At 40.5% G+C, this 20,991-nt stretch overlaps 4 protein-coding genes across 4 annotated transcripts; 2 read left to right on the top strand and 2 right to left on the bottom strand.

The window, feature by feature from the left end:
* The first annotated feature begins 3,139 nt into the window (after window positions 1-3,139).
* On the top strand, window positions 3,140-4,052 carry asdurf (ASNSD1 upstream open reading frame). Its single transcript, XM_026296325.1, has 4 exons — window positions 3,140-3,317; window positions 3,543-3,596; window positions 3,694-3,769; window positions 3,911-4,052. Exons 1-4 carry the CDS (start codon window positions 3,225-3,227, stop codon window positions 3,949-3,951), a joined length of 264 nt encoding a protein of 87 aa, XP_026152110.1. The 5' UTR covers window positions 3,140-3,224; the 3' UTR covers window positions 3,952-4,052.
* Window positions 3,943-7,619, top strand: asnsd1 (asparagine synthetase domain containing 1). Its single transcript, XM_026296323.2, has 3 exons — window positions 3,943-5,375; window positions 5,543-5,724; window positions 7,211-7,619. The coding sequence occupies exons 1-3, from the start codon at window positions 3,972-3,974 to the stop codon at window positions 7,464-7,466; spliced, it is 1,842 nt and encodes a 613-aa protein (XP_026152108.1). The 5' UTR covers window positions 3,943-3,971; the 3' UTR covers window positions 7,467-7,619.
* Window positions 7,460-9,560, bottom strand: LOC113123928 (glucose-1-phosphate adenylyltransferase 2). The gene is made up of 8 exons (XM_026296324.1): window positions 9,238-9,560; window positions 9,002-9,091; window positions 8,765-8,844; window positions 8,551-8,666; window positions 8,279-8,376; window positions 8,037-8,105; window positions 7,885-7,943; window positions 7,460-7,756 (listed from the first exon to the last, which is right to left on the bottom strand). Exons 1-8 carry the CDS (start codon window positions 9,427-9,429, stop codon window positions 7,636-7,638), a joined length of 825 nt encoding a protein of 274 aa, XP_026152109.1. The 5' UTR covers window positions 9,430-9,560; the 3' UTR covers window positions 7,460-7,635.
* Window positions 9,561-9,960: 400 nt separating this feature from the next.
* sympk (symplekin) lies at window positions 9,961-20,342 on the bottom strand. The gene is made up of 27 exons (XM_026296155.1): window positions 20,201-20,342; window positions 19,773-19,862; window positions 19,504-19,569; window positions 19,262-19,315; window positions 18,783-18,856; window positions 18,555-18,681; window positions 18,116-18,365; window positions 17,853-18,023; window positions 17,465-17,704; window positions 17,056-17,207; window positions 16,810-16,960; window positions 16,323-16,545; window positions 16,072-16,222; window positions 15,737-15,972; window positions 15,468-15,549; window positions 15,265-15,378; window positions 15,030-15,177; window positions 14,259-14,419; window positions 13,572-13,680; window positions 13,339-13,439; window positions 13,045-13,135; window positions 11,999-12,100; window positions 11,699-11,886; window positions 11,369-11,545; window positions 11,177-11,266; window positions 10,801-10,968; window positions 9,961-10,327 (listed from the first exon to the last, which is right to left on the bottom strand). Exons 2-27 carry the CDS (start codon window positions 19,839-19,841, stop codon window positions 10,163-10,165), a joined length of 3,660 nt encoding a protein of 1,219 aa, XP_026151940.1. The 5' UTR covers window positions 19,842-19,862; window positions 20,201-20,342; the 3' UTR covers window positions 9,961-10,162.
* Between the last annotated feature and the right edge of the window lie 649 nt (window positions 20,343-20,991).

Here is a 20,991-nt window from a genome sequence, read left to right as displayed (position 1 = left end):
CGTAGATGTAATCAAATTAAAGTTTAACATTTTGAAAATTTTACAGTGGAAATTGCCATTATTGCATTGGCCTGGTGAAGCTGTTTATCAAAAAGCCTGTTGCAATCCAGCTTGGTGCTGAACAGAGAAAATCTGTATACAAAGTACAAACTTGGATGACTTGCATTTGTCCACCTATGTCAACAGAACAGGATCAGAAGCTGTAATTACAGGCTCCATGGATGAGGGTTCCTTGGCTTGCATCCATAAAAAGTAATAAACACTAGCTCAGAGAGCATGTGGCTAATGTGTTTCTTTATCTTGACACTGTGTAGTGGACTACAGAAGGCTCTTATCAGTTGAGAGGGACCCCTCCATTGTCTTGTGCCACCACTGACGCCTCATGTCTTACATGGTACGTTTTGGGCTTTTCATTGACTGACTGTATAATGAATAATGCCAGAACAGTGGTGTACTGCATTTTAGAACAGCTGTTTCTGTGCAATTTTCATGTTATATAAGTGGACACCGCAATGCACTAACTCCCACACTCTTCCTGCTGACTTTTCAATTTTTAAGCATTCCTTATTATGCTATGTTGCTTAGGTAGGGCAACAAAAATGTATTTCATCAAATACCTAATCTCCTTCAAGCACACACTAAGAACTCACAAAGACACTCACAAACCCCCCAACCTATGTCCTAAACCAAACAATGTTGACAAATGTTGAAGAGCCTCTCATTCCTTGTGACAGATTTTAATTGCAGTCCTGTTGATCCAGTAGACTTTCATTATTATATCCAGCCCTGTTACAACATACTGTGAAGTGTGAGTTCAACGTAGAGCCAAATTCCTGGTATTAAGGCAGTAATTACACGAAAGACTTCCCATGGGTACAGTGTACAGATGCTTTGCCATGTCTTCAATCTATCTATCTATCTATCTATCTATCTATCTATCTGTCCGTCCATATTTAGGTGAAAATATGTTGCTCCTGGACTTGATAAATCTTATTATAATAATTTTATTTTTTAATTCTACCATTTCTTTTTGGCACAAAGCAACAGACTGCCATCTCATCATGAGGGGGATGAGGGAGCAAAAGTAACATAAGCACATATTTTGAGCCATGTGATGACAATAGGCACTTCAAATTCTTTGTCACTATTCAAAGATCACTGAGCGCTTTCAGTCACTTGAATGCCTACACACACTGAGCTGGTACAAACAGATTACCAGCCACACTATTAGTGGGTCGATGTGTCAGCCAAGTTCAGGTACCTGTCATCAGTGGTTAGGTGGCTGCTGTGTCATTTTGTGGCAATGTGAGCTGCAGATATATCTGCCCCATGGAATCCTTTTTCAGCCTGGCTGTGGAACAACAAGCTATGTTTACATGGACTAAATTTGTACTCTCAGGACAAATATATGAGAATGACTTGCCTCCTGTGACCTTAAGTTGTCTAACACTCACAAGCCACAGCTAAAGAAGAGATAGAAGTGTTGGCAGGATATGAAATCTCACCTTACACTCAACAGCGTACATGAGGCTGGGTCAGATTATTCATCTATTCTTCATGCAGGGCTTTTGTTCTTTTTGTGCTGAGCTCTTAGACTGTGTTGCAGGAGAGCTGAAAGGTATTAAAGACCAATGCTCTTGGTTCAGGTATTTAAATGAAACTGAACTTGAATGAATGAGGCTGGTGCTCTCGAGGTCTGACAATCTCATTACAATGGACAAAAAAAGATTACCAACCATCTGAGTGACCAAAGAACACCAGAGACCACGATGATGATTATTATCTATATCTGTTTTTGCAAAAATAAATGTGATTTGTTTCTGTGGATACGTACTACTGCCTGAGATGACCTGACAGCTCCTCTCAGTCCATCAGAGAATGATAAACATCAAAGGTCACTGCCTTTGATGAGATGACTAACTTTCCCAAATTGACAGCTCTTTCCAGGGAATTAAATGGTAAACATTATACAGCTGTTTTAGATCAATACATCAGTGGGCAGATAGCCATTGTAAAAACTCAAACAGGTGTGTTTGTCACACTAGAAGGGTGTTTGACCAAACTCTGGCGCAACATTTGTGTAATCCACTATAATTGTAGTTTACTGGGGCCAGGTTGATTATTCAAAATATATTTGTAATGTTACTTTACCACATTTGGACTTTATGAGGTTATAATGCGGGTCAGCAACATGCTGAACAGCGGTTTTTGACTGGAAGGTTGGTAGTTTGAATTCTTACATGCTCTACGTAGGTAAACCTGGGGTGGAATAGTGTCATGGGTGTAGGGATGTCAGTTTCCTGTTCATTTTCTTTTATCAAAACCAGAAAGATTGTCATGTAATTTAATACAGATATATTCATGGTCCCCAAAAGATGAATTCTACTGACTTGATTCCCTGAATTTTCCTTTAGAATATGGTTGATATTTGTGTTTTGAGCTGAAATGGCTTGACAACTATTACATTTGACACAGACTCATTTTCATTCACAAAATGAACTCTAACAACTATGCTGATCCTCTGACTTTTCTTCTAGCTCCATCATCAGGTCAAAATTTGAACTTGTCTAATAGTTTGGTGTAGGAGTGCAAAGTAACAAAGTATTTTTTACTCATGTACTGTATTTAATTTTGAGGTACTTGAATGTATACATTTTCTGCTACTTTATATTGTATACAGTTGTGAACCCTTTGGCATTACTTGGATTTCTGCATAAATTGGTCATAAAATGTAGGCTGATCTTCATCTAAGTCATAAGAATAGAAAAACACAGTCTGCTTAAACTAATGCCGTCCAAACATGATAAAACTAACAATATTAATTAAAATATCCTGTAGAAAGGGCATTCTGCTTGATATTCAACAAATGTAATCAGTTATTGGAAAAAAAAAGAAGAAGTTGGCTACTCTGGAAGAACAAATTTGAATTTGTGGTTTCTGAAATTATTTTTTCTCAGTTTTAATGCATTTGCTTACTATGGGTTTAATAGAGAGCTACATACAATTTTATTTTTATTTTGGTGGAAAACGACGCATGTTTGTGTTTGTGTCATGTTTGTTCTGAAGTTGTGGCTAGTTTCGTCTGTGTATCAACCGCCCACCTGCAGGGGGCAGTACATTCAAGACTCCTCACCCGGAAAAGCTTTCACAGACGCTGAACATGTGTTTACATCTCGGTATCTTCACTGAGGTTATTTTGCGAGTAGCCCTAACTATCTTCTTCTATGTTCCCTTTGATCAAAATGTCTTTGAAAAGCCGGGACAACGATGACAGCTTTGATGGAGAGTCTACACTTAAGGAAGAACTGAACAAAAAGGTAGCAATAGCCAAAACACGTAGCTGGAGGTAACATGTCAGCCATGTTAGCTGGTAAACGTCCGTTTATATGGATGGCATTATAACCCATTTAGCGGGATTAATGCATATATTTATGTGAATGTGCAGACTTTGGGGTTCTCCTCGCTGCTGTCTAGTGGGACCTAAAGTTTCATTTTGAAAAATGTTGTGAGGTTAATGAAATAATCGTGCTGCTAATTTCCAGATCAAGGAGCAGAAAGTTGTAGTCGACGAGCTGTCCAATCTGAAGAAAAACAGGGTGAGTAGAGTATCAATATCGACATTTATGTGATTGAATGTGATTAGGCCTTGCAACAATGAATACAAACATTTTGTTTTTTTGTTTTTTTTTTCAGAAAGTCTACATACAGCAAAGGAACAGTAATATATTCTTCTTGGCAGACAGGGCTCAAACACTGGGTTCATGCAAAGGTAAGTTAACATTTAATTGATAAAGTTGTGTATGATGTTGGCCCAATAACTAATAATCAAAGTGTGTGTAGATGCATTGATTACATTGCATCATTTAGTAGATGAACATAACAGTTGATATGTTTCTCTCTCTCTCTCTAGAGGAACTGGATAATTTGAAAAAGGAACTGCAGGAGATATAAGCCCCAACACAAACGCAACTATGTGCGGCATCTTTTGTCTGTTAAGCCTGTCACCCACTCACTTTGAGTGGGACAAATTAATTTATGAACATTTGAAGAAAAGAGGGCCCAATTCAAGTCAGGACCTGACAGTTACAGGCAGAAGTCCTTGCTATCAGTGTGTATTCTCTGCCCACGTTCTTCACATGAGAGGTTGTCTTAGACCTCAACCAGTTGAAGACAGCACGGGGAACGTCCTGCTGTGGAATGGAGAGATTTTCGGAGGTTTGTCAGTGATGCCAGGGGAGAACGACACTGCTGTTGTCTCTCAGCGGCTGTCATCCTGCAACAGCCCCTCAGAGATTCTGTCTGTCCTGTCCAGTATACAGGGACCTTGGGGGTTTGTTTACTACCAAAAGGATAGTGACTACCTCTGGTTTGGCAGAGACTATTTTGGCAGGAGAAGTTTGCTTTGGAAATTTGATGCAGAGGGTTTGACCCTGACTTCTGTGGCAGCTTACACTTTTGGCCCTGATCAGTCTCCTTGGCAGGAGGTCCCAGCAGTTGGTGTGTACAGGGTAGACCTGAAGGCAGCTACAGAAGCTGGCAGTGTGATATTTGAGGTTTATCCTTGGGCTCATAGAGGAAATGATGCCATCTCTACTTTCAGTGAAACTACATTTGCGTTTGTTCCAAGCAGCTCCACTGTTGTGATAAGCCAGTTAGGACTCACTCCACCTGTTTTTCCCCTTAATATGTCCATTCCAAAGTCATTAAATGAGACTGAAATTCATCCAAACTCAAATTCATCTGTCAAGGATCTGGCACAGCTGCTTGCAAGCAGAGAGAAAAATTATGAGGTTAATTCTCTTGTTGATGTTCTGAGTGAAGCAGTAAGACGACGTGTTCAGTCTCTGCCTTTTGAAATCCAAGACCAGCCACCTCCTAATAACGGCCATTCCAGTGTTGCCATACTTTTCTCAGGTGGTATTGATTCAATGATTCTGGCTGCCTTGGCTGACCGTCACATACCCACTCATCAATCAGTAGATCTTCTCAATGTAGCGTTTGAACTGCAGGAGCAGAAGAGGCAGAGTCAGTCAGTAAAGAAACCCCAGAAGCACAAAAACAAGCCCATTGATCCCAGGACTGATGGATCTGCTTCCCGAACATCCAGCTCCTTTGATGTTCCAGATAGAATAACCGGAAAAGCCGGTCTCAAGGAATTACAAAGCTTGAATCCTGAAAGAAGATGGAATTTTGTTGAAATCAACATAACGCAGGAAGAGCTGCAGAAAATGCGCCATGAGCGCATTTGCCATTTAGTGCATCCACTGGATACAGTGCTTGATGACAGCATTGGATGTGCTGTGTGGTTTGCAGCAAGGGGAACAGGGTTCATCATAGAAGATGGTCACCAGAAGCCCTTCACATCATCAGCAAAGGTGAACAACAAACACCCCACTTTACACTCTCCAGTTGACCAGAAACCAGATGAAACTGTTTGACTATTAAAATATCTCACAAATTATTTGTTACAGGATTGATGCAAAAGTGACTAATTTACAGATGTTTCATAATTCTTTTCTGCCTTGCTGCTTTGTGAATACAGGTCATACTGACAGGAATTGGAGCAGATGAACAGCTAGCAGGTTATTCCAGACACAGGGTTCGATTTAAGATGTCTGGACATAAGGGGCTGCTTGAGGAACTAGCTATGGAGCTGGCCAGGATCTCCTCCAGGAATCTGGGCAGAGATGACAGAGTAATAGGGGACCATGGAAAGGAAGCAAGGTAGTTTTTTCAAATACATACATGGGGGCATAGCTTCATTCTTTGTGTGTTACCACCACCTACTGGTACTTAGCAGAACAGCGTGAGAACAGCCTTTGTCCATGATAACACAAGAACCCACTCGTAAAAACATTGGTCTACAATGAACTACTGTTCAAAAAAGTCCTAGATCTATTTTTAACAAGAAAGAACCATTTCAGCTAATGATTTCAGCATTAATATTAATATTATGATTTGTATTAGGAAACTAAAAAGAAGAAGCAGAATCCAGAAACTGGGCTTAAGATAGACAGGGAATGGACACATTGGCTAGTTACTGAGTAGTTTAGCAATTTGTTGGTCAGCAGTGTTTTTGTAGTAGCCTGATTAAATCCCTTCTTTGTGTAACTGTGTACCTTTTTTATGTGTTGTCATGGGTTTTCTCCAGATACTTAATCTTGTACAGGGTCATAATAAGCCTTTTGCACTGCTTATCAAAGACTGTTAACTGGTAATCATTATATATGTTATTAACTGCTGTGCTTTTTCTCACTATGTCATGCCAGAATGTCTGCTGTAACAAAGGTCTATTATGTCAGACCAAAGAAGAAGCAAGACAGTGTTAAAAGTAGTTCTATAACTACTACTTCATTTAGAACATTATTTATTATAATGAAAAACTGAAGTTTTCTGAAGTTTCAGAGATGGGCAATTCCAGTCAAGGGCCACTGCTCTGCCTATTGTTCAACTGGGGCTGGTCAGCATGGAGGCTGAGAGGCTAGCACTGTTGCCTCATAGGGACCTTTCTGTGTGGAGTTTGCATGTTCTCCCTGTGCTTGTGTGGGTTTTCTCCAGGTACTCTGGTTTCCTCCCACAGTCCAAAAACATGTATGTCAGGTTGATTGGTGATTTTAAATTGTGTGAGTATGTGTGGTTGTTGGTCTATACGTGGCCCTGTGATGGATTGGCCCTCCTAATACTCTTAAAAGTCCTCCTCCTTACCGCTGAGTTTTCACCCTAGGAGATCTTTTAAGGATTAAGATGCTTCATGAAAAACATCTGTCTTTACTGGGATCAGCACTTATATTTTAAGTGAATTAGTTGGAAATCGATCACAGTTATAAGAATTTACTTAGAATTTCTTCATTAAAAGCTACTTTTTGCACTAGGAATATTTATGAATACAGGTCCAGGTAATCAGCAGTGATAGAGCAGGAATGGTTGGAAAACAAGCAGGGCAGTGGCCCTTAAGGACTAGGCCCACCCCTGGTTTAAGTTATCAGCTATTAGTTATTGTGATTATATCTTTTGTTGTTGGTTTAATCAGCCAGTAGTGAAAATGTTTGTGGGTCAAATGTTCCATTTTGTTACAGTGCCTGATGAAATGATCTGTACGAATTGTTGACATTACATTCTAGAGAAATGTGTTCATTGGTTATGCAGCTTCTTTTGTATACATTTTAAAATAGAAAATAGAATGTGACAAATATGATTGTCGCATCTGCAGATTTCCCTACTTGGATGAAGACGTGGTGAGCTACTTGAACTCCCTGCCTGTATGGGACAAGGCAGATCTGTCACTTCCTCGAGGTGTAGGGGAGAAACTTCTTCTGAGATTGACAGCAAAACAGCTGGGCCTCAGCCAATCAGCTGTCCTTCCCAAGAGGGCCATGCAATTTGGCTCCCGCATTGCAAAGATGGAGAAAAATCATGAAAAAGCCTCTGACAAATGCACAAGACTTCTCACTCATTGTAATGAATAGTATAGTAAATCATTTTAATATAAAATAATCATTATAAAATTACACTCTTGTTATTTAGTCATTTACACAGTTCAGATTCTTAGCAATGCTTTCACATTCGAGGAGAGTTTCCTGTCTTCATTTTAACATGGAATAAAAAATATGGTGCTTTTATCCATTTCTGTGTGCTTTATGCCATGTACAACTTGACATCTTGCAGTTTTTCTCTAAAGTAAAGGTCACATTCAATATAGGAAGCCAAATTTCCAACATCAAAACGTCCAGAAATCTGATGGACGTATACCGGCTTCCTAAGGAGGAGAGAGAAAAAAAGGTGTTTTTATTAAACAGCACAGGAAGCAGCTGCCTGTCTAAAAAAAAAAAAAATCAGGATGGATTATAAAATTATTGAAATAACTGAGTAAAACCTAGAAATTACCTTGGAATGAGCCATGACACAAAATGTCCAGGGGCATCTTTCTCTTCGATAGGAGCTTCCTATAAAAACGAAGTTGTCCATAATGTAGGTGTGAAATTAAAAAACATTTTCTACTTTTAATCTGTCACACTTTTGACTTTTCTTGCATTCACCTTCTTTTCCTCAAGGAAGGTATCCAGCAGAGGAAGGCTTTTCTTTGAAAATACATAGAAACAAGGACACTGGAACACAAATGGTGTAATCAGGGAACGTTGGCGCTGATGTTTGTGTCAGAAACATTAGGCAATATAAGCACTATGTTAATCTTTACTCAAGGTTTCAGGTTTTGTCACCTCTATTGGAGTACATTCTTCTTTTCACACTGCTGTTTGGCTAGTGTTGATGGTGAACTTACTGCACTCCTGGACTCTGTCTCAGACGGAAGAGGTTTCTCCTTCATACAGTGGACACGGAGATGACTGTCTACTTCCAGAATCCCGTATTTATGGGTTTCTGTTTGGACGCACTACAGAATTAACTGTGCAAAGCCAATACTGAAATTCTAACTTGATATTCATCCATTTCAATAACAGCTGTCATAAGGCCATACTTAAGGCTGAATTTGTACTGTTAGGCTGCACGGTTCAGTCATGCCAAAGTCAAAAAGGCGAATGTTGCAACCCTCACCTTCATCTTTGCACTGGTAGGAGAGCACCAGACAGCTGTCCTCACACTTGGCCTGGAGGTCAGAAAAGGTCTCTTCAACTGTCCCGAGACTGAAATCTTCTTTGAAGAGGGTGTCACTGTTTAGGATGAAGACAGCGTCATATCGATGTGATTACACAGCTGTTAACATCTGTCTCTGCATGGCAGTATGCATGATATCAGTTTAAAATCATACCCTCCAATAACCACGACATGGTCATGTATCTTGAAGTGCTTCACCGCAAGCTGCAGGCAGGCCACAGCACCGAGACGCTCCTGGTGGGATTAGCTTTAGATGTTTATGAATTAAAAACACAGAATAAAATATGTTCCCCTTTCTGATTTAAGTGTTTCCAAGCCTAACACCATAGTCTGCTCTCTAAGAGCCAAAGCATGCGACATAAAGCAGTGATAAATATATCTGGACTTTTACATCATTGCTTCTTGTCTGATCGCTGAGGATCTCCACGTCTGTGAAATGTGCAGCCCACTCCTCAAAGGCAGTACGGTAGAGAGCGTTAGTCTGCGGAGAGGGAAAGGATGAGAAAGGTGAAGGCACAGAGCTGATGTATGCAGTAGGCTCCTTACAGATTTATCTGTGAAGTTCAGTACCTAAAATCTACCAAATACAAGCACTTCTATCCACATAATCTACACTGTATTACTTACAACAACGTAAATGCTGTCCACAGAGCCAGAGGCGTGCAGGGCATGGACCCAGTGGGATATCAAGGCGCAGCGCCCCACAGGCAACAGCGGCTTAGCTGTCCCGGCCAGGTGAGCGAACCTCCCGCTGGTGTCGGCCACCACATCCCCCTGGAATCTGGTTCCGTACCCGGCGGCGAGAATTACAGCCTTCATTTAAGCTCCAATCCGATACAAGCGTCGCTCAGTGTTAGCAGCGATCTGCTAGTTTCTTATAATACAACTCCGCTATACACTGCGGTAGTTTGGAAACAGGCCACAAACAGACTTTTCTCGCGAGGTCTGCCGCCCGGTCACTGGGCTGAAGTCTAGTTTCGCGAGACTAGCTTCCGTTAGAGCGCGTCCGGTTGCAATCTACAAAATAAACGCAGCGCCTTTCCGGACGACTCACAGGAGACAAACGTAGCTTTACATTCTGGTTAAAAAAAAAAACTTGAAAATTTACCATCAAATTGACTGTATGAATAAAAACTACCAAGACAAACAGAAACGGACTATTGAACATTTTACAGAGTTGTCTTTCATTTAACATATCCATGTCTGGAGAATGCCCAGTAGATGTTCTTGGACCATTTTTAAAAAAAAATTTGTGATATTTTCTGTTAAACATGCACGCAGATGACTACACACCCCACCTGAAGGTCAGATTCATGAACCCCAGGGTAGCAAAAACAAAGCAGACAGTACACCAGTGTTTTGTTGATTTATTTGCCAACTTGTCATGACATGAAGGCATATGGAATGCTTTCACGCACCAATTGCCTTTGTATTTTTTCCTCAAAATCAGTTTTCTACAAATACAAAAAATAACCAATTTTCCTAACATCCCATGGGCCGTTTATAGGAAAGAAATGTTCATTTATTTTGAGTGCATGTGTTTTGACTGCAGTCATTCTACATCTTGGCTGCTGCCTGTCTCAGGTCCTATGACTTCAGCTTCAACATCTTTTTCTGGCTCCTGGAAGTCTGAAGGTTCAGGCTGAGATGTTTCCATTGGTTCCTCGGCTGGTTCAGGTGGTGGTGATGGTGTTTCACTAAGTCTTGCCAACTCCACCTAGGGACAACCAAAAATCAGCTTACAGTACCTCAACAGGAGTCAGCAAAACCTTTTAGTTATTGTAATCTGTTTATATAGATAAAACTAATTAACTCCTTGTTGATTGTATTGCAGATGAATCCTAAAATCTAGTTAATTTAAAAATACAATCTTCCATATATTTACTCTACAGCTCTACATATATATTTTTATGTTTTTATTTTGAAATACCACAGGTTTTAAAGCTTCATATTGATGGAACCTCTATTTGAAAAGTGAGATTTATAGATTTATTATATATTTTAACACATTTTCATACTGTTCTAGATTTTTGTGACCAGTGGTCCTGTACTGTGGTTTTGGTGGTCCATTCTATGCCAAAAGATGATGTACTGCACTAACAAGTGTGTTTTTTGAGCCTCAATTTCCACAGGGACATTTAACAGGTGTGACTAGTCAATTTAATATGATTCTACTCAACCTCACTGTACCTGGGAAACAGTGTTAACACCTTCCTCTTGTATCACTGGATCTGACTCTTCTTGCTCCATTGGTTCTTCATCTTTTGTGACAGCTGGATCTTGCTGAAATGGCTCTCTCAGCATTGTTGTGGGAGCCTCTTTTAGAATTAAGACAGCTGGGGCAGCAACTGGTACAGTCTGCAAGATAAAAGACAGGGACAGAATTATGAACAAATGCCTTTTTTAATGTTAAAACAATGGCCCATAATAAATCATTTCATGAGGGATGAGTTTGAGTTAAGAGCTGGCTAAATAGTGACTCTTAAAAGATATGCAATACATTTGTCCCCGAGGGGAACAAACATTCACAGCACAGAGAAGTGTGCGCAGCATCTCTATACGTTACCTCTTTCTCCATGACAGGCTCTACAGGTTTGGGCTCTGTTTTCTTATGTGCTTCCAGGACTGCCATAATGGAAGCAGGTATGTGAGCTTGCTGTTACACAGAAAAGCAAACAGTTGGTACATAAGGAAATCCCAAGAGAAGCAAAATTTTGCACTGTGGGTGAGGTTCAATGAACTTGAGAACAACTGTCACCTGATGAGGGGTGAAGGAGTGGACATGCAGCAGAAGAGGTTCTCTCATCTCCGGGCAGCGTTCAAACACGCTTGTCAGTTGGGCGGGCGGCAGCTGGAGAAGCACGCTGTATGACTGAGGCTTTGTCCTCTGGCAGCACTTAACAAATCCCTCCCACACTTTGGGATACTTCCACACCTGCAGGAGAAGATGGCAACCAGTGTAACACAGCAAAAATGATGCTTCATTTATAGACAATTAAAAAGTTTCAGTTTCATTGGTTGGAAAAGGATTTATGTCTAAATGTCAGGGGCATCAGTGACCACAGAAACTCTAGAGCGTGGCGCTGACCTGCTTTGTGATGAGGCGTGACAGGATGTTCATGACAAAGCCGACCAGTCGGGGATACATGGTGAGGGACTGGATGACTGTACGCATGAGCAGCATGGGGAGGGGATTCTGCTCCATCAGCTGCTGCATCACCACTGCCAAAACCTCAGATGTGTACACGTTCTTTTCCCCAAAGCACAGGTTGGTAGCTGCAGCAAAGAGCGTATTGTTTCATTTTTGTTGGTCATCTGCACTTGAAATCTGTTTCCCAAAATGACAATGATCTACTTGAGAGGAACTCAAACAGCTTATTATTTTTACCTTTTATGATAGACTTCATATCACATTTGTTTGAGTCTATGCTGTGCAAGGCAATGAGCAAATCTCCTGGGGTGAGAGGAGAAACAGATGAACTTCCCTCACCTGAAAAACAACACAAACCAGTCAGAGTATGTTGGTGTCCTTCACCTGAAAGGTCTGACCTTGAGCTTACAATAAACCTTCTCAATTGAGATAACACTATATTTAACAAACATATCAAATGAGGAAAAAAAAAGAACAAGATACTCTTGTTCTTTTTTTTATAACTGTCTCAGGTCCTATGAGGCCTCTGGTAGGTCAGTTCATTATAACTGTATTATTAATTAAAATTAGTGCTGGGCAACGATTACATTTTTAAAATCGCGATTAATTGCATGATTTCCCTGCAGTTAATCGCATCGTTAATCACAAAATTCAGTGATGAATCCAAAAGTAGTGTATAGCACACTTTTATTTTAAAACTACTGCTATATGAACAAAAGTATAATGACATTTGCTTGTGCTAACACTTTAAACAAGTAATGTGCTTTTTTACAGCAGTATTTCCTTTACACAGCTGCAGTTAAATAAAATATTTGTTGTAAATCTCAACTTAGACATGAATGTAATCAAATCAAATATAAAACCAAAGCTATTTGCCACTGTTAGGGCATTAACATTTTATCCTGTTTGTTATAGAAAAACAAGTTACCCACAGGATCCAGAGCCACGATCATAACATTTTTGTTTATCCACCCATGGTTTGTCTGTATGGGTATTCAGAGCCAGTGAGCAACCTACTTTCTAAATAATAAAAATAATAACAAAAACTGTGTTAATGTGCGATAAAATAATTGTCTGCGTTAATTAATTAGTGAGTTAACGTGATGATGACACAATAACTTGCCCAGCCCTAATTAAAATAAAAACAAAAATATTATTTTCACTAGTTCATCATAAAAAGTGTAAATGTGTTGGTATGGTCCTTAATGTAAAAAATCACAAAGGTCATGAAAAAGGAAGTTGGGCAGAATGACATCCACCTGTGGAAAACGTAAATTACTTACTGTGCTGAGTTCCCAAGAGACGGTTGAACACCTCTTTCACTACAATCGGGTTGAGCTTTATCAGCTTGGGGAGAGCCTGAATGACTTCATTCTACATTGGAAATAAAACAGAAAGTAAAATTTAGCTAAGGACTCATGATGATCATCAAGAGATAGCTGGCATCATGTAATATGCTCTTTGATTTTGTGACCTGTATGTTCAGTGTGATAAACACAGTATAGACATATAACTTCAAATACACTATGTGTACCTCCCTTTCCTAGGTTAGTATGGGCTGAGTTTCAGAACATTACCTTTTCTAGGCCATTAATCACAGGTATTAGAAAGCGAACATCCGGCACACGTTTGTGGTAAAGGTCCCGCACTCTCTCCACCAGCTCGGGAGAAGGAGGCACTGAACAGAGGAAAGAAACACCTAGGTGTTTAATTCATAACTATATGTTTTACTTCAACATCAATTTTTCCTGTTTTCTATCTGTGTTGACTGACCTAAATCCTTCCATGATCTGTTGTACCTGCTTCTTACCTTTATCTGTCAAAATGTGCAGACAGCGAGTAACTAAAGTTTCTGCTCCTTTGGGACAGTTTTCAACTAGAAGCAGCAGCTCAGGAGAGTTCATCCCCATTCCACGGATCTACAGAAAAGGTAAACAATTTTTTTAACAGTATTCATATACAACACAACTCAATATACTTATTAGTTGAGCAGCTTAGATTTTTCCTTTATGGTCCAGGTTTGAAACTCCAGGTGCATTTACATAACTTTAGTTTGTTTTCTTTGGAAGGTGTACTGTGTACAGTTTGCTTTAATTCATCTTCTCTTGTGGTCAAAGCAGTTAAACACACATGAAACAGACAAACATTTAGTGCAATAGTCCAGACTTTGCCCTCAGTTGGTTATTAGCAAGCATACCTAATGCATGGTTGATGGAAATCTATATATCCACAGAACTTTGTGTTTTAGGGTTAATTATTGTTTTGCTTTTTATGTGGAACACAGTTCATTAGTGTTGCCTGAGTGTAAATATCACTGTTTCTGTAAAAGCAGCTTTGACCATGCTTGAAAGGAACTCAGACCTTGTCTGTGCTGATGATGAGTTGACTGAATTACTTCCCAGGTATAACATCAACAAATCCAAATGGAACTCTTAACAGAAAATACAAGATGAAGCACTCCTTAAAAGACAACAAAAGACATTAAGAAGTGACCTACAGGCTGCTCTATTGCTCGAAGTACGCTGCGCTTGATGTCAGCAATGGCCTCAGTGTAGACAGAAGCAAGCTCATGGACCAGCCGGTGATTCAGTGGCAGCAGGGACAGGTAGAGGAACAGGCACTGTCTAACAGTGTCCTCAGTCCAGGGGGCAGCCACTTCTGTCTCAACAAACAAACAGAATCATTGGGTTACAGCAGTGGACCTAGAAGCTTGTCCATATCAAAAACACCCATCCTTAAACCACTGTTAATTTTAACATCTGAACTCTGTTTCTCAAACAACTATTGTCATGTCTTCCAAGAAGGATTTTGACAACATCACAGGACTTCTAATTAAGCTCTTAAAAACATCTGCTTAAACACAGACAGCAGAAAAGTAGTTTTGTATTTTTGTTCATTGAAGTTGAGTAACACTTTTAATTATTTAATCATGTCCTCTTCTTCTGTAATTGTTTAATGACACCCAACTGAAGCTTTAATACTAGCAACGGAGGTTTTCTGGAAATTCAGTTACAATTTGTGCTAAGTTTGAATGGAAAGCTAACTATTGTCAAATCAAATTTAAAACACAGTCAGTCCTGTTGAAACAGATGAGCTGCAACAGTTTTTTCCTTTTAATCTCTCCGAGTACTTGCTGAGGTGCAAACTACAAACTACCTAACCACATTTCTCACTGAAACTGCTCAGTGTGCTGCAGTAGATGTACTTGGTATATATGGAATATAATTGATGAGCTACTAGTGGCACGTTACTAATCATCCACATGAACCTGTGTCTTTGTCAGCTCCAAAGAGCAGAGATGGAGGGTTAGGGTGCACCAGAAGCTGCATGTAGTTCAGGGCGAACTTCTCAATATATTCTCTGAGCTGGTCTTTCTCATACATGCGCTTTAGGAAAGCCAAGGCAGTGGTCCGAACCTGAAAATACAACCTCCGATGAACATGACAACCAAACACACACACACACAAAAACTGTTCAGTAATCTGTGAGAGTGTGAGCATCACCTTCTCTTTCTCATGTGAGCTGAGATCCAGAAGCACATGCAGATACTGAAACTGCCTTGAGGGGCGTTTGATGATAAGCTCCTTCAGAGTCGTCATGCCCAAATACACTCGAGACTGAGACAAAGGATACAACAAGCATGACTAACATGGACATGCAGGGTACCAGCACCATGGCAGACGTGTGTCTTTATCATGTAATGTACCTCATCCTCACAGTACCGTCGAATTACGTCCAGTGCTGATTCTGTTATAATGGGAGCCTCCAGTACCAGTTTGGTAAAAAGTCTAAAACAGGCGTATAAAAGACAAAATGTGATTTAGTTTAGGCTCACAGTATTGTTACATAAAAACTGTCTCACTATTTTCAGTCATTACAGTAGACATATCAGTAGACCACATCTAATCTTATATTTAAATAATAGCTAGAAAAAAGGAATGCTGCAAACACAAGGAAATGATGATCTGTGCGAACCCATCTCTCTGCTCAGGTTTCTCCTGCAGACCAGACAGCAGAGTGTAGAGACAGTGGTCATAGCTGTCCAGCAGACCAGTGGGCAGCTGGCTGAGGTATGTGTTGTACTCTTGGTAGAGAAGAGAAAAGGCCAGGTCACTCCTTGTCCTGATGTCATCCAGAATAAATTCCAGCACATCTTCTTTCATCATCCCTTCAAACTGCGTGACAAGCCTGGAGAGAAGCTTGACCCGAACCTGCCACACAGATTTAGTGTGTTTCCTTCAAAATGCAGGCACTTGTTTTGTTCAGAATCATAATAAAACAATCAAAGGAAAACTGGGTTGAGTACTTACATGGGACATGCCAGTTTGAGCAATTGCCTTCTCTGAATGCAGGATTCGCTGGACTGCCTTGGAAGTTAATTTTTCAATCTGGGTGTCTGATAAAGGCTGGACAACATCTGACAACCTAAATACCTTTTTCCTCCCACTCACCCCTGCCATTCTGTACAAGAACAAAAATCATATACAACACAAAGTGTGACTTATGCAAAAGAAAGAGCTTACAACACTGCTGCCAACTTTGTGCTGGTACTAGAACTCACTTGGTTTGTGTAGTAGGAAGGATGGGCTCGGGTAGCCTCTTGACCGTGGTGGGAGTCTCAGTGGCTGGAACCTTTTCTGCGTATCCTCCCACCACAGAGATCGCTTGGCCCACCATCACAGCTGGAACTTTGCGCTTGATGAGAAGATCTTTAGCACTGGAGTCTTCCTCATTTCCTTCCTCTTTGCCTGCATCGTCCTCTCGGGCTTTGCACTGCTCAAGTCCTAAGGTATACAGTAAATATTGGGGCTTTTCCACTAGCACGTCTCAATTCGACCTGGTAGCAGGTACTTTTTTAGACAAAGCTATTAATTGAGAAATAACCTTTAATCAATAATGAACAATAAAAATAATTGTTATTTGCAGCCCTATCTGACTAGCAAATTTCTGACTTTGGTTCCTTTTTTTATACAACAGAGTGAAAAGCTATTTAAATGCAAAACAACACACATGATGCACTAACTTCTAACTCCTTTAATTGCACAAACCTGGACCAATCCCAGCTGCAGTCATCTGTGTGGCCATCAGTCTGGCCAGATGTTTAATCTGGGCATCAGTGCCTGCTGACTCAACAGGTGTGTATGTGGCCTGGAAGGATGCTGGCATGATGTCAGGCAGATACACCATGCTGATGAGCACCTAAACAACAACAACACAGAAACAGAAGCTCAACTATAACACAGTTGGATTTGAAGTGAGAAAAACAAACAGAAAGAAAGGCCACGGCAGCTCACCAGGTTGGCCACGTTCTCAGGTGTGAGCAGTGGGTGCAGGAACTTGGCTGTGAGGTCAATGGCAGACTGTGCGACTGGAACAGCAGCGGGTTTAGGGACTGAGAGAGGGGCTGGCTCCTCTTTGTCCTCATCATCTTCAATGAGGGTAGGCTCTGAAGCCAGAGGAACAAATGTCATGAATACCAGAGACAGGATGAAACTGCAGGTGTTTTTACTTTAAGTTCTAAACATCAGAATGTGTAAGATGGCAAGTGTCTAAAATGACAAAGTGTAAAGTTTCATAGTATTTTGAATATATAGTAACAATTTTAGAAAACCACAAAGTGTTTTGCATAATTTTTTGCACTTCCACATGTGTTTAGCAAACAGACTCGACTACAATCAATGTTTGTGAATGCTCACTACTCACCCATTTTGACCTTTTTCCCCTCAGTGTATTGTTCGTGGCGAGGTCGTTTGCGCTGCTCACGTGGTACGGGTGTGGAGCGGGTTATTTCACTCTGGGGCATTCCCAGGTCCAGCAGTAGAGTGCTGATTTGACCATGGAACTCCAGGCTGCAGGGGTGTTTGAGGACAGCCACCAGGTGCAGCTTCAGATTCTTTCGCACACTGCTCACCTGAGACTTGGCCAGAGTGGGTGGCAGGTTGGCTAAAAAGAAACAATAGCACAAGAAAGAAAATAAAGAATTATTTTAAATGTAATATATGAACTTATACATTACATTGTAGAGCTAAATTATGTACTCAGCACACTATAAAAGATGCAGACAAAAACACACTGACTCACAAGCACTTACCATGCAGTGTCTCATACGCTTGCACCACTTCTGACATGAACATTGGCCTCTGACGAGCAATAGTAGCCAGAGAGCCCAGTGCTGTGGTGAGATTGATGCTGGAAATAGCTGGGTGGACCATGAACTTCAGCAGCTTCTCCAGTGCTATCTTTCCCTCCTCACACAAAACATCTGTTCAGAATGATGTTAGAACTCAAGTATGACAGTGTGATTTCAAGCAGCATATTTTACATGTCCTTTCGACAGATTTCTAATATTCATACCATATCGAATGTACGAGTGATCTTTGGGAACTTTGTCCAGGCTTATGTCACCCTCCTGTCGTTTGGGGATGTCGGAGTCTGATGTCCGTGGGGACAGAGTGATAATCAGTGACTCTGTGAACTTGATGGCGTGAGTGCGCACACCATCATTTTCAGAGTCTAGCAAGGCCAGAACATCCCCTTTCATCTGTGTGACCAAATCCCAGCATGCCTCTTGCATCTCTGACACTGCTTTCGAGCGCACCAACCACTGAGAAGAAATAAACAGAAAAGGTGTGAAAAAGCAACACGCAATTTTACTAGTAACTCGATCTTGTTGCGTATTACTACAAAAAGGCAAACTGTTTCAAAAATACGGCATTTTCTCTTTAGGGTAAATCACACAAGTCCAAAGTCTGTACACTTATTCCATACATGAGGTGTGAGTGAGTACGTTTACCTGCAGGGTAACCTTGTACAACTGGGTGAGTGTGAGGATGGCTTTCTTTACCACATTCACACTTTCATCCTTCAGCAACATGTTCAGGTTGGCAATCAGTCTGAGGAGGAGCTCATTGTCCCTTTTGCTGGCAAACACAACAGCAAAGTCTAAGAAAGTCGCAGCATATTTTCTTTCACAGACATGTAGCTGACAACCACGCATTGATAAGCATGTCTGTAAACTCACCATGCTTCCTCTATGAACCCAATGACAAACTTTCTCACTTCAATAGACTTGTCAGTCTGAAAGGCGATCATCTCCTACAGGATGAAAAGACCAATGGCAGAATCATTACAGTGTTTCCCTGCCCCCCAAAACGAAGGCATTTAATAAGAGTTAACAGAATTTACACACTGGTGACAGTAACTGAACACAACAGTCTGCTTCAACTCTCACTGCAATCCACTTATTTATCACTACTTTTGAGGGGAACCGATCATTTTATTTGGGCCACTGTAGAGGATCTTTGAATAGGCAAGATGTCAGCTTTTTACACAGCTTCTTTGTTTGGTTCTATGGCACACAAGCCTGGGCTGAAGGACAAAACAGCTTTTATGTGAGGTAAGTGTAATTAAATATAGTCTAATTAAATATAGTCAAGAATATTTTTGCATATAACAAGCTAAGTCAGTGAGTTAAGAAATCTGCATATAATGTTCACTTACATCCAGGAAATTATCAAGAAGAGAGGGATCTTTATTGATGATAAGCTCCTGGACCTGAGAATTAGACATATGAAACTGATTCAGTACTGACATATAAAACTGTATATGGCTGTGGATCATATTCCAGTTAAGATTTTACACAGATTATACATAAAGCATTGAGTTCATGAGCATGAAACTGATTATATTAGAAGTTCCTTTTAGAGATCTGGCAGCAGATTTAAAGCAGTCAGACTACAAACCTGTTTGAGCATTGTTAGCTTTTCATCAGTGGGTGTCAGAGCAGCCTGATTCAGAAGCTCCACTACCTGAAAACAAAACAAATCTAATTCATCTCTCTTTATGTGGGCCTTTATTTTACTGTCATCATTTTATACTGAAGGTTTGGTATCATTTAACTCATATCACACATATAGTCACTGATGGATGGAGTATAACACTTCCTTTGTGCTGCTCAACACTAAGACCCAGAACAGGTTGTGCACTGGGTCAACAAAGAGCCCGCCGGTACCTTTTCACTGGTGGTCATGTCGACGACATGGGGGGGCCGAGTTTCCCCATCCTCCGAAGACAGCTCCATGACACTGCTTTGCCTCCTTCCCTGTGGAGAATATGGCATGGTCTTCAGAGATGCTAGTAATGTCTGGACCCTGTGTTAACACCAAGTCCACAAACCCTCGGAGACAACCGAGGTGATGCTCAACAGCAAGCGGGAGGCTCAGGTTGGTGCACAGCTTGGTAGCAATTACACCAGCACGCTCCAATGCGAGACATCTCATTTGCATTTGCATCATTTTATACACGGCTGGTTATAAGCCATTAACAACAAGCCTGTTGTCGCTCATCACACTAGTTATTGCGTTTTCACCATGCTAACCGCGAGGCTAACCCTGTCCATTTAGAACGGCATTTTATAAGACATTTGTCCCAGCTACTTACCTTTAAACAGACTCTTTACTTCGCCGTGGCGTCACACATGAACTATGACCAGTGTTATCGCCTTATTAATATTACAGCTTTAATTTATTCAATATGCACCGCTCCGCTAACTAAAAGGACGCGGCCATGTTTAATTGGAAAAGCGGCGCCACTCTTCTTCTAACACTATTGATGAGTTACACCACAGAGGCAGCGCCACCTGCTGGAGTCACTGGGCCCCGCATGTAGTTAAGGATGTGGCTTTCTGTATTTAATTTAGTGATGGTTTTGATAATAGTTAAAATATATATTGCAACATATAGAGCTGTTCTTTGTTTTTATAGAAGCTGTTAGACTTTATGTTTGCCACTTGCCTCATGTGATCCCTGCTGGACAATGAGACTCCAAGCAGCCAACAGCAAAGCAGCCTTCACATCTGTGATCACACATCTGACACATCTCCATGGCTCCCAGTCTAATTATACAATGAAAGAAAGACAAATGAAAACTGGCGAAAGGCTCAGTTGTTACATCAGCTAAAGCGTCAGATTCAGATTGTTTGCATTTACCATTACTCTCACTCTTACAGTCTATCTATCTATCTATCTATCTATCTATCTATCTATCTATCTATCTATCTATCTATCTATCTATCTATCTATGTTGTTTGTAAAATATAAACAAATGTAAAAATAAGAAATAATTGCCTGTTTTATAAATAGTCTTTATATAATCTTAGTGGTGGTCTGCATGTTGTTATTCATGAATCATAAATCATCATAAATGACAATGACTATTTAATTCAGAATACA

Source organism: Mastacembelus armatus, chromosome 21 (genome assembly GCF_900324485.2).
Source record: "Mastacembelus armatus chromosome 21, fMasArm1.2, whole genome shotgun sequence".
Taxonomy (NCBI): Eukaryota; Metazoa; Chordata; class Actinopteri; order Synbranchiformes; family Mastacembelidae; genus Mastacembelus; species Mastacembelus armatus.
Note: the sequence above shows the minus strand (reverse complement) of the source record. Positions and strands in the feature narration are given on the sequence as shown.

What these genes read in the sequence shown, in the direction of transcription:
- asdurf (XM_026296325.1), top strand. Translation starts at nt 3,225, where the DNA reads ATGTTCCCTTTGATCAAAATGTCTTTGAAAAGCCGGGACAACGATGAC. An exon ending in CCAATCTGAAGAAAAACAGG is followed by an intron (nt 3,597 to 3,693) that starts GTGAGTAGAGTA and finishes TTTTTTTTTCAG; the next exon opens with AAAGTCTACATACAGCAAAG. An exon ending in AACACTGGGTTCATGCAAAG is followed by an intron (nt 3,770 to 3,910) that starts GTAAGTTAACAT and finishes CTCTCTCTCTAG; the next exon opens with AGGAACTGGATAATTTGAAA.
- asnsd1 (XM_026296323.2), top strand. Translation starts at nt 3,972, where the DNA reads ATGTGCGGCATCTTTTGTCTGTTAAGCCTGTCACCCACTCACTTTGAG. An exon ending in CCTTCACATCATCAGCAAAG is followed by an intron (nt 5,376 to 5,542) that starts GTGAACAACAAA and finishes TTGTGAATACAG; the next exon opens with GTCATACTGACAGGAATTGG. An exon ending in GACCATGGAAAGGAAGCAAG is followed by an intron (nt 5,725 to 7,210) that starts GTAGTTTTTTCA and finishes TCGCATCTGCAG; the next exon opens with ATTTCCCTACTTGGATGAAG.
- LOC113123928 (XM_026296324.1), bottom strand. Translation starts at nt 9,429, where the DNA reads ATGAAGGCTGTAATTCTCGCCGCCGGGTACGGAACCAGATTCCAGGGG. An exon ending in CATGTCGTGGTTATTGGAGG is followed by an intron (nt 8,667 to 8,764) that starts GTATGATTTTAA and finishes CATCCTAAACAG; the next exon opens with TGACACCCTCTTCAAAGAAG. An exon ending in CCTTCCTTGAGGAAAAGAAG is followed by an intron (nt 7,944 to 8,036) that starts GTGAATGCAAGA and finishes TCGTTTTTATAG; the next exon opens with GAAGCTCCTATCGAAGAGAA.
- sympk (XM_026296155.1), bottom strand. Translation starts at nt 19,841, where the DNA reads ATGGAGCTGTCTTCGGAGGATGGGGAAACTCGGCCCCCCCATGTCGTC. An exon ending in TCACTCGTACATTCGATATG is followed by an intron (nt 18,024 to 18,115) that starts GTATGAATATTA and finishes CATTCTGAACAG; the next exon opens with ATGTTTTGTGTGAGGAGGGA. An exon ending in TCTCTTGGGAACTCAGCACA is followed by an intron (nt 12,101 to 13,044) that starts GTAAGTAATTTA and finishes GTTGTTTTTCAG; the next exon opens with GTGAGGGAAGTTCATCTGTT.